We start from the raw sequence: 12,703 nt of genomic DNA, 5'->3' as shown, positions 1-12,703 counted from the left end.
CACTGTCACCAGGGCAAGAAGCCTGCTCAGCTTCGGTGCTTCCTAGGTTTGACCTCAGAGTCCAGCACACCTGTTCACACCATGAGCTCCCCGCAGCAAGTCCACCTGGATGGGACACCTGGGGAAGTGTTATATGCCTCCAAAGGGCCAGGCACCCCAACTTCGCAGTCAGCAGTGACTCACAGCCAGCATTGTAAAACAGAAGGGTTTATTAGGTGACAGGAACACAGCATAGAACAGACCTTGTTAGCACAGAAATCAAGAGCTTTCAGCAAAGCCCATCTTGGTGGGAGGGGAACCCAAGCTCCAAGGCCCTGACCCTCCCCCCTGAGACTCCAGCCAGGAGACCGCCCAGCTTCCAGCAGCCCAGCCTGAGACATGCCTGTTGCCCCTCCTCCGTCCTTCGGTTCTTTCCCGGGCAAGCAGGACACCTGGTCAGCACCAATACCTCTGGCTCATTCTTGCAGAGGGGAGGGCCGGCCATCAGTTGCCAGGCTACATAGTGTCAGCCATTCTCTGAACCCAGTCAGCAGTCACACCTGCCCTCTAGGGGTCTCTGCAACGATCAAACACCCTTATCCCACCACTAGACACTTGAGTAATGCATCGGGAAAACTGACACAGGCACACAGTATTCAGAAAAAACATTAAGAACATTCCCACTTTGTCACAGTATGGTGTTAGACCCAGTAGTTATAGTATTAGTACATGCAAAGTACAAACTAATAGTAACGAAGTGCAGAACTTTAGAAATAAATCCAGAGCTCCTTTACTTACGTGCTTTTCTTGTAATGATATCAACAGCAGCACTGGGTGGTCCATACCCTGCACTATTGTAGGCGGAAACATCTACGTGGTACCGGGTACTAGGTTTCAAATTTTCCAGTTTGGTTGAGTAGTCCTGATTGCTCACTAGCACCCGCTGCGCAGCTGCTTCTTTATCATGAACAGTCCAGTAACGAATCTGTACACAGTTGGATTGAGTAATAATTTGGTGTAATTAATGATATTGAAATGTTACAGAAACTTTAGACTGGAGGACAGAATAATTCTAAAACAATAAAGGCTGTTTCTGGCTAATTACTGCTCCTTATATTAATCCAAGTGATAGGATCATATCAAGAAACAGAAAATACTTCAGATTTGATGTGGAAACTTTTGCACTAATGAACCTGATTAATCCAATGGGAGTTTTGTGATCGACTTAATTGGGTGCAGGATTGGGCCTTACTAGAACAGGGCTATCTTGCTGTTGCTCTTTTATACTTGAAAATTTTATGCTCAACTTTAATATCATTTTCTAGGTCACAATGTACTCTGTAATGCAGACACCTTTGACTAAGTTGTACAGTACACTCCACTTCCTACTTCATGGCATTCTAGCTAATACATTCCCTACAAAAGCAATTCATTCATATTTTTCATTCTGCTCTCATTCCCCACATACAGTATGCCCTATCCAGACCAAGCTGGACAAACCCTTCTTACTTTATGAAAGATGCTGCTCAAAACACTTTTACTAAAATTTATTATCCACTATAACTTTTATCACATTCAGACAGTATTTTTGTTTCCACGATTTAAAGGTTATAATAAGCAATTGACAAAGCAGTTTGACAGCACAGTAACAAGGTATAAAAAACAAAAGGGATCTACAACACCCAACCTGATATCCATTTCCTGCTCATTCCTCTGGGAACTGTGTTTAACAGACTGAACATGCATTGAACTTAGACATCAAAGCACTATCACATACTTAATAAACTGACTTGTTATCAGAACTTACTTGTTTTTTTTTTAGTCTGCTCTTGTCTTTTAGGAGGTGCTTTAGCTAAGTAATGAAGCTTAAATTGTTAGACTAAAGAAGTGTGCAGTATTGTATGTGTTTTTAAACTTAATATTTAACAGTGACTTTTCTATAATATTTAATGTTTAAGAGAGTTTATAAATTGTTATAATTTCCCCTCTCTTTAAATATATTGTGCATTATTATCTTTTATTTCACTCTCCCCCCAAATACCATTAATCACTATTAAACCACATATGACCATGGGGGAAAACACTGACAAGCACTCCACAACCTACGTTGTATAGGTTCCCTATTTTCCTTTTCTCCTTCCCCTCAAAATTCTCCTCTGCTCTCTTTTTTTAATATCAACTTAAATTACACATTTCAGAAATATATTCAGACCGTCCATTAATGCCAATGTCAGGGGGCAACTCAGGGATTTAATACTGGGTCATCACTGAGTTAACAGACATTTTTATTAGAAAGGGAACAGGATTTATACCCTCTTCCACCCAATCTCTTTCCTCTCCTTTTTACCTGTAAACTCATTGAATGTGCAGTCTAAAACCAATGCACTCACTTCCTCTCCTTGAGCTCTGTCTTGGATCCCTTCCAATATTTCCACTCTACTAAAACAATTCTCAGTAGAATTCGGACACATATGCAAATGCTCACATCTTCCCAATTACTCTAATGGCCTCTTCATCTCAGGGCCTCTACTTCATCTTCATTCTCCTTGACCTACCAACTTCTTTGATTCTGTCAATCATCCTCTCCTACTTAGCACCCTATCCTCATTAAGCTTGCAAGATACTGCCCTCTCCTGGTTCTCCATCTGCCTATGATGGTTTCTTCAGTGCCCCTCTCAGGGGATGCTCCCCCTTTCCTCCCCTATTCTTTGTAGGTATTCCCCGAGGCTATTAGTGGGCCAAAACAAGTTGTGGTTAGCGGTGTTAGCAACAGTACTTTTAAAAAACATCCTAACGTGTTTTTGTCTCATACATATCTACACAAAATAGCCTGGACAACTCTATTAAAGATACATTATCTGTGATTTTCAAAAATGGATGCCTATCACTAGCCTCCTGAGTTGATACGTAGGCAACTAAATAAGTTGACTTGATTTTCTAAAGTGCTGATCACCCAGCAGCTTCCTCTGAACTTAGGCGGTCATTTATTTAAGCACCAAAACACATATTTAGGAAGGAAATATAAGGTACCCACTTATTACAAATCCTGGCCATTATGAAATGATTTTTGGTGATACTACATAGGGTCTGATTCACCACTGCCTTGTAGAATCATTCACAACTGTGTAACATGAGAGTAAAACATTATCAGTATCAATTGGTAGCACATTTTGCACAGTTGTGAGCAACTACACAAGGCACAAGCTGTGGAGGACGAGGTCCATAGCATTTTCTTTTTCAAGTACTTTTAGTCTGTGCATTTTTCCTCTGCTCCCACCTTCCTTCTAAATTATTTTAGAGGACACTACAACGGAGCCCTTTTAAGCCTTCCCTTAAGAAAGAGGTTAATGTTATTACTTAACTATTTCATCCTTTAGGTAAACCTTTCCTTGGAGGGTCTTCAATCTAGCAGACAAAGGTATAACTAAATCCAATGGCTGGAAGTTGAAACTAGACAAATTCAAATTACAAATAAGGTGCACATTTTAAATAGTGAGGGAACTTAATCACTGGAACAACTTCCCAGAGGTTGTGGTGAATTTTGCATTCCTGGAATTTTTTAAATCAAGATAGCAAGTTTTTCTAAAAGCTGTGCTCTGGTTCAAACAGGAATTAATTCTGGGAAGTCTCATGGCCTGTGTTATACAATATGGCAGACTAGGTCACAATCATCCTTTCTAGCTTTATAATCTAGGAGGCCTCAAACAGAACTGATGTAGCATGTTCTGATAACATAAGCACCCTTATTTTGCTGTCAAGCCACATTTGGCTTAGTCTTCTTTTCAGCTGGCATTAGTTTTGTTCCCTAGATATTTCACTTTAAGGAGACTCCAAAAATGCGTTGGGAGAGGTTGCGTTGGCTTGTTTCTCCAGCTCCTACCGCTGTCGCTCTCCCACTCACAAATTATGGTATAACTTGCTGTTTGGCAAGGCTTGATGTTTCTCTTAAGTGTTTAAGTTAAACCGTTTAATAAAACTATGACTTTCTTCTACCCCCAGGTTGCACTGTAGCTGAATGAGTGGTGAGACAGTAGAAGGGTTTCCCTTCTAATTCAAATGCCTAGAGGGGCATTTTAGCAGCCAAAATAATTGAACCGAGGCTTTCCTAATTTAATTTACACATCAAAGTCTATTGTCAATGCTTACATAAGTTTGCCCGTCAATAGCAATAATACAAGCTGTCCATACTATGATCATTATAAACATATGATTACCATCATGGCTCTACCAACTCTTTCACAATATAGATATAATTGCACATGCATACGCTGACCAAATTGGCTCCCGCTTTAAACATGGTTTACAGCATGCAAGCACATGTATTTTTCTGATTATAGAAATGAACATGCTGCATAGAGTTTTGGACATTTAGTCCAGAAGCAGCCACCACTTAGAATTTTCTTGAAATACATTTAGGATGAAATATACACACAATGTCAATACATTCTTTTGGGAAATAAATCAAGACTTGGAGGAAATGTTGTGTGTTGCCATCTGGGAGATCTATGCATGACATTTGTAGAACAGTTTCACTGACTGGGCCCAATAAGGCTCCCTGTTCTTTGGAGGCAAGAACCAAAGTCGACGAAAGGCTGGGGTTAGTGATGATGCTTGCTGGTAACATTTGCTGGATATTTGACAGAACAGCATTAGTTTAAGCTCAGTTTTATGATGATCCTGTTTGAGAAGCATGTGTTGTGAAGTGAGCAATGAAAAGGAGGGCTGAGAATTCGGGAGAAGCTGGAAGCCTTAGTAACCCAACTCAGATCCAGGTCACTTCAGCACTCTACCTAGACAAAGCCAGAGCTCTTGGCGTAGGAATCCCTTGCAAAGGGCACCAAGGTATTCACATATTTCCATGCTTCTACAGAAAAAAACAGATTTTTGTGGTGCTTAAATACTGGAGAGAAAATGTTCATGTTTAGGCTTTAAAATAACAAGACTGTATAATTGTCTTATTTTTATTAAAATATGAACTAAAATTACTTCTATGTCAATCTTTTAAATATCCAGGCTTTTTCCTTACTGAGGTATTATTACAATGTGGAGAAACAATATGCATCTCTCAGAGATTCTCTCTGGTATAGATAATCAAATATCTTTCTAAATAGTTGCTTAGTCTCAGAGTAGTATTTTGATTCCATAATACTGTAATGAATTGTTGTATATGGGCCTCTGCCTTCTACTGGATAGAACAGAGGTGGGCAAACTATGGCCCGTGGGCCACATCCGGCATGCGGGACCGTCCTGCCCAGCCCCCGAGCTCCTGGCCCGGGAGGCTAGCCCCCGGCCCCTCCCCTGCTGTCCCTCCTCCCCCGCAGCCTCAGCTCGCTCGCTCCGCCGCTGGTGCAATGCACTGGGCGGCGGGGCTGTGCAGGGACGCCCAGAGGATTCAGGGGGCCTGGGGCAAAGCGGGGGAGCGGACATAAAAAAAGGCGCCAGCCACTGCGGCGCTTGTATTCACCGGGCAGCGCTCTGAGTCTGCGGCGGCAGCGGGTCCTTCACTCGCACTGAAGGACCCGCCGCCGAAGTGCCGAGGAAGACCCGGACCACCACCGGGTGAGTAGCCAGGGAAGGGATTCTCGGCCAGGGCTCGCGGAGCTCCTGCAGGGCCCGGGGAAAATTGCCCCACTTGCCCCCCTTGTGGGCGGCCTTGGGGCTGTGAGCTCCTGACCTGGCCTGACCCGTTGCTCTGTGCTGCGTGGTGGCGGCGGCGGCATGGCCCAGCTGGGTGGCACAGCTGTAGCGCCGCCAGCCACTGGTGCTCCAGACAGCGCGGTAAGGGGGCAGGGAGCGGGGGGGTGGGGTTGGATAGAGAGCAGGGGAGTTTGGGGTGGTGGTCAGGGGGCGAGGGTGTGGCTAGGGGTTGGAGTAGTCGGGGGGGAGAACAGGGAGTTGAATGGGGGCAGGGGCCCCGGGGGGGACAGTCAGGAAGGAGAGGGGGTTGGATGGGGCGGCAGGGGGCAGTCAGGGGCAAGGGTTCCGGGGGCAGTCAGGGGACAGGGAGAAGGGGTGGTTGGATAGGGCTGGGGTCCCAGGGACGGGTCAGGAATGCGAGGAGGGGTTGGATGGGGTGGCGGAGGTCCGGGGGTGGTCAGGGGACAGGGAGCAGGTGTGTGTGGCTGGGTAGGGGTCCCAGAGAGGCTGTCAGGGAACAGGGGGGGTTGGATGGGGCAGGAGTCCCAGGGGGGGCAGATAGGAGGTGGGGGCTGGGCCACGACCCTCTCCCCTAACCAGCCCTCCATATAATTTACGAAACCCGATGCGGACCTCAGGCCAAAAAGTTTGCCCGCCCCTGGGATAGAACCATAACTCCTCAACGGTGTGCCCTATGCTATTGACAGCTTGAGGTATTTCTCCTTTGGCTTAAGTTGGGGCCTGTGCAATTGGAACAAGGGGATCTGAGCACTCTCTTCATTTCTGCCATGAAGTTCCAAATGGTCCTGAGTCTGCAGCAAAGTGACATCTGTGAAGTAGTAGGTGGTCAAATGTTTGTTAGTTATAAAACTTTCTATATTCTTCCAATTCATCTACATGCTTTACAACTAGGTGGATAATAAAATAAGTTATACAGAGCTGTTAAAAAATTTGAGTGAGAAAAAGGAATTAAACTTTAAGTCACTCCATTGAGATGCGAATTAAATCCCTTGCAGGAATAAGATCATTTAAAAATTAAATTAACCTAAATCCCAAATACATTGAATCTTGGTTCAAATGACTTAGATTTAACCACTGTGACAATGTGATTTGTATGTATTAAACTCAGACATCTGTACAGCTTTTCTCTACCTATCTACTTAGGATGCAAACATGACTATATATCTGGGTCATGATAATTATTTTTAGAAACTATGAATTATTCCATTGAGTGCTGAGACACTAACACTGCCACCTTTACAAAATCCCTGGGACTCTTGAAGTATTCTTCAAATACTTTAAAGGTCTATGGAGCACTTGATCGCTACTCTTTTTCCTCTTCCCTGGTCATCCTGTACTCTGGTTCAATAAAAGTAATATGCAAAATTACATCCCTCATTGCCACCAGCTTGTTCAGTTGCCCAGTCTGTTCATTACATTTGCATCACAAACTGAATTTTTTCATTAAAAGATTTTGGATCAAATTTTGGGCTCAGTTCCTTCTTTTTTGTGGTGTCCTGGACTATCCACGTAGGAATCCCCAGAGTGAGGGAATCTCCAGAAGGCACTGCTAGTTTTGTGCCAACCCAACTCCAGCTCTCACTGGAAAGGTTGAGCCAAGACTGAGGAGGGGGTTGTCTGATAATCTCTGGCCCAACGGGGGCCATCACATGCAATCATAGATTAGCACAGCCTGCAAATCCCTAGATTCAGGAAAACACCCTTAACTCCCTTGTGGTCCCGTGTCTCTGGTGTGCCCTGATGATACTGCACAGCAGAGTATCTAACCCTTTGTAAGCATGGGAGAGATATTATTACAATGATCAAGAAAGAAGTCCTGTATGATCCTTGTGTGAGTTTGACATGAAAAAAGTTAAAGAACTGTTCTTTATCATAACAGGACAAACATTTTATGGTGGCCAGTTGTACAACACAAAGTATGCTACAAAATAAAGCAGCAATAAAGCTTAAGTACTAGACCAGGGGTCGGCAACCTTTCAGAAGTGGTGTGCTGAGTCTTCATTTATTCACTCTAATTTAAGGTTTTGTGTGCCAGTAATACATTTCAACATTTTTAGAAGGTCTCTTTCTATAAGTCTATAATATATAACTAAACTATTGTTGTATGTAAAGTAAATAAGGTTTTTAAAATGTTTAAGAAGCTTCATTTAAAATGCAGAGCCCCCCGGACCGGTGGCCAGGACCAGGGCAGTGTGAGTGCCACTGAAAATCAGCTCGTGTGCCGCCTTCGGTATGCGTGTGATAGGTTGCCTACCCCTGTACTAGAATCATAGAATTTGCAACCAAATCTTTCATATTTATCTATGTCACTTCAAGAAAGATGACTAAAGCTCCAAAATCCAATTTTATTTTACTCATTTCATTTACTTTATTGATATTAGTGAGGAGACTTAGTACCTAGTTAAAAAAAACAACCCACAAAACAGTTTTATTACCATAAACCTGTATAATAAAAGCCAAACAATATATTTACTACATGTAAGAAGCAGGAAATATATATACCCACTAGAACTGCATGTACTGAGCAGCCCTTTTTTTTCAAGATTACTTGACAAGCACTCATAAATCTTACATTCTCTGTATGGGGGGAGATAGTTCATATTTTATCTTTCATTTAGGTGTGAGCTGAGGACACACCTCAGTAATGGCAAAATTTATCAGTTCACACTCATCACTGCTAGTGCAGTAGTCATGAGAGCCTGCATTAGTGTCAAGAAAACCTGACTCCTCACGGTGTGAAAAGGCTAGTATCACAGGTAAAATGCCTTCAACTACTTTTCTCTCAGTATCCCCAACTCTTCGGCTCTCGAATACATGTTGCCAGTTATGTCCTGAGAGAGCTTTTTTTCAGGCAACGTGTAGGATTAAAATGAAAAGGAGACAGTATTCTGATTTAACGAGGTATTTTTATAAATTGTGTTAGAAATGGACAATAATGCAAATAAATAAATAAATAAAACCCGAGAGTATGCATTCCAGTTTTTAAACAACTTTACTTTGATCAAATTAGCACCCCTTCCAGGCTTGGATTAAGACAGTCCAGGACACAGACCTCCCTGTAGCTCTGTCGTGTGGTCCTGCCCCCATGCTGAAGCTCCACTGCTACCCTTTACTGACAGTGGCAAAGGGTCCTCCTCCCCTCCCCAGTAGGATAATACCCCCTTCTCCCAACACGAGCAGCAGAAGAGGCCACCCACATTCACCCCAACAGCTGATGTACATCTGCTTGGGTAGGTAGGCTGGGACACAAAGAGAATCGTCTGCTGGGGCAATGTTGATGAGCTCCCCCCAGAGCAGTGGATCTTGGAATTAACACCCACTGGGATTAACAGGGCAACTGACACCTCTAATTGATGCATTCTATGAGGCTATTCTGCATTTGCACATGCTCTTTTTACAGGTAAATATCATATGTCAGAGAATTAAAATTGCAAAGCAAGTCATTAACTTAGCAAGACCCAAATCCTTTTCTCAGAGCACCGCTGACATAAACGGACTGTATGCTGTGGCTAATGCGTATGTGCAGGAAGAAACCCACTCTCTGCTGGGCTGCTCCATGACAACTTCCGCATCTGTTTGATCACAGCAGCTCTCTAGCTGCTGTGCTCTTTTTTTTGCAGGAGAGTAAGAGAAGGTTTCACTGGTGGATTTGAGTTGTTGTGGACCCAGTAGCCCTACCTTGCTCCCAAATCATTCCTTCTTGCTAGGGTGCACCAATGCTGGATGGCAAGCAGAAGATGCAGACAGACTCCCTCAAATCCTGTTCCACCCTGCACATTAAAATCCCAGGATTCTGCATCTTCTACTGACTATATTCAGGCTGCAGCATCTGTTTCCAAGTTACTATAAATTCTGTTGGGGATATTTCAAAAATAATTACTATACCTGATCATTTGATAATGTAGTGGCCCATTAGTTACTTACAAGTCTGTTTCTGCACTGACAAAGACATTACAGTGTACAGCAAATGTTTACACCCCAAACTTATTCTGAACATATTTTGAGACATTTATGGGCCAGATCCTCTACTGGTATAAACTGGAAAAGTTCTTCTATGGAGTTCTGAAGATTTCTGTGGAACTATCTCAACTTACACAAGTAGGGGTATCTGACCAAAAGTCTTACATTTTAGTATCAACAAATTATACATTATATGAAACATCTAATAGGTAGAGAATCAAATTTGTACAGCAAATTAATGCTGAGCATTAAGAGTTAGAATGTGACAGTGGGTATTGCCTGTGCATAATCAATTACTGTATTTAAATGAATGTGAAAATATTTATAAGTGTCACTTCTGAACTCACCTGATATCCTTCAACAGATTGCTCAAAAACATGCTCCCAGGAAACGGAGATTTCAGAAGATGATAAGATTTTTACATTCACATTTCTAGGCTTTTCACTAGGAGCTGGAAATGGAAAACATTCAACCCCATCAAGTGCATTGTAATATTTACTTGCATGGTCTTTTCTCATAATATTTCATATTATTTTCTCATTTTCACAAGGCCAAGTCCTCAGGTCTTTAACCTGTGTTTACTTAGGTAAACTCTAATTTCATTGGGTATTTGTTTGGGACAGGACTGAGAAAAAGTGGAGTAGGGATCTCAGGATTAGGCCCATATTAAATATTTATTAGCTTTAGCAGGTTCCAAAGTGAAAGTTTAATAAACTAAAAATATGCTCAAATAAAAACAGACAGAAGCAAACAAAAAACAAAAAACCAGCGATCTTTCATTCAGCTGTATAGAGTTTCTCACATTAAAAACTGTAGGCCACATTTTCAAAGTCAATTGCATGCAAATATTTATTTGCTTCTTATACATGCAGATATAACATACTGTACATTATGTGCATGCAAGTCAGGTAATTATGCATGCAGTGGGCTAGTTGTGTGTCTGACTATGCATGTGCATTCACATCAGGTATTTGTGCATGTAAGTTGAACAAATGCAAATGTTTATGTGTGCTTAACTTTAAAAATCTGACCTTGCATCGCCAAATGCACAATCAGACCATTTTAATTTGAAAAGTTTTCTTTTTATTTAAAAATTAACTTGTAGTGCCTAAAACAATAGGTGCTAGTTTAGTTAGAGGAAGCTGCCAATTTCACTCTATTGCTTGCATTTAAAGAATGTAAAAATGCATAAACAGCGCACAGAATCTATGAACGATTCCATTTTTCAAGCTAAGATCAGTTCTCTTTTATGGGTCTTTTGAAACAAGTTGCAACAGACAGCCACTGCTGCCTCAGCACAGGAAAGCTTTCATATATTTAATCTTCCAACTGGGCATCAAATCAACTATGTATCAAAACAGAAAAAAAAATCAGTTACATTTCTTATGAGAAGTATCTAAGGTAACAAAATAATCTTATGTGCAAAGTTACTCTTTTTAATTGTCTTTCACTAACAGTTAATAATTCAAATGTATAACTTTTTTTAAAAAATGATGCACTGATGTTAAGACTATTTTCTCTATTACAAACATTTAAGTAAGCACAAACACCACAATCTAAAGTTTTAGTACTAAGTATAACTAGTGCTAATGCAATTTCATTACACACGTTTGCATGAAACACATGGAATCACAGAATAAAAGTAGTGCGCTAAAAATGAATAAAGATGTCTAGGATTATAATTAGACATATATAGCTTTATGATTAAACACAGAACTCAATAGCAATGAAAGTATATAGCATGATTATGTAGCTTTACAATCTCTAGCAACACATTTGATAAGTTCCCTTGCCTATCTGTAGCCTTATCATTTGCTGAATCATAGCTGTGCAGACATTAGAGATGGAAAAGACTGGGTTATCTTGTCCATCTCCATGCCAATGCAGGATTGCTTCCCGTTGTACCATTTAGTAGTGTTTTGTCCAATGCTCAAGATTTAAATGCCCAAGTCACAGGGCTTCCATCATTTCCCTTGGGCCGAATAGTTCTTGCTGTCAGGGTGATTATCTTGATGAGACAATCTGAATGTTACTTTTCATATTTCACCCTGTTAAGCTTATTTATGCCCCCTTCAATAATACTAATTTTGCTTCTTATTTGGTATTTACACTAAGGGTACGTCTATACCCAGCCGCTAGTTCGGCGGCTGGCAATTGAACTTCTGGGTTCGACTTATCGCGTCTTGTCTGGACGCGATAAGTCGAACCCGGAAGTGCTCGCCGTCGACTGCGGTACTCCAGCTCGGCGAGAGGAGTACCGCGGAGTCGACGGGGGAGCCTGCCTGCCGCATGTGGACCGAGGTAAGATCGAACTAAGGTACTTCGAACTTCAGCTACGTTATTCACGTAGCTGAAGTTGCGTACCTTAGTTCGATTTGGGGGGTTAGTGTAGACCAAGCCTAAGTATTTTGCAGACAGTCCATTTTCACATTACAGTTCAAATACATGACATCCACTCCATTTGTCATTTTCCAATTCTGCAATAAAAAAGCATTTCAGTTTGCCTCACAAGATGTATTCTTTACCAAAAACATGCTGCTTATCGCTCATAGTTCAGTTATCCTATAAAGGAAACCTTGTGGAATTAGGTACTGTCAGGACAGTGAGAGGGTAAACTCGGTGTGGCTCTGTGTAGGGTAAAACTACAGGGAATCTTCACAACTATACAAGTTCCAATGCCCGCATGGGTCTCAGGAGCACATGGTGTGCACTGCCTCTTGCTACACCTGTTTGAAAGGTGTATGTTGGGTTACCCTGCAGCCCTGGCTTATTGATGTGCTGGGTTAACAGGGACATGGCTGTGCACAGATGCATTCTCCTTTGGGGCTGCTAATGTTGTAGACAATGTTTGGAGCTCCCTGACACCTACAGCACAATTTTGGATCCCTCCTTTACTGGTGCTCTAGGGAGGAAGTAGTTTCTTTGTGTCCTCAACCCCCTTTAGTGGCTGTGATGGGCATAATATGAGCTTGAATGCTTATAGTTTCTCTGTGCAGGTGCAGAGTTATTTTGCTAGTACTAAAGTTATAGGGTGGCAACCACCAAGATTATTTTTCTTTAATTTTCTAAAAGTCAGTACTACTGTTCATTTCCTTTTCTCTGATTT

At 41.9% G+C, this 12,703-nt stretch overlaps 1 protein-coding gene across 5 annotated transcripts in view; it reads right to left on the bottom strand.

Annotated features, from left to right (window-relative positions):
• Positions 1-12,703, bottom strand: part of CNTN1 (contactin 1) — a 447,411-nt gene that overhangs the window by 54,697 nt on the left and 380,011 nt on the right. For all 5 annotated transcript variants that reach the window (XM_008162506.4, XM_024100601.3, XM_065557068.1 and 2 more), the window contains 2 exons: positions 9,945-10,048; positions 778-964 (listed from right to left, as the gene is read on the bottom strand). In XM_008162506.4, coding sequence (XP_008160728.3) covers positions 778-964; positions 9,945-10,048 — 291 coding nt within the window. The remainder of the gene's footprint in view (positions 1-777; positions 965-9,944; positions 10,049-12,703) is intronic.

This window comes from Chrysemys picta, chromosome 1, assembly GCF_011386835.1.
Source record: "Chrysemys picta bellii isolate R12L10 chromosome 1, ASM1138683v2, whole genome shotgun sequence".
Classification (NCBI taxonomy): domain Eukaryota; kingdom Metazoa; phylum Chordata; order Testudines; family Emydidae; genus Chrysemys; species Chrysemys picta.
Note: the sequence above shows the minus strand (reverse complement) of the source record. Positions and strands in the feature narration are given on the sequence as shown.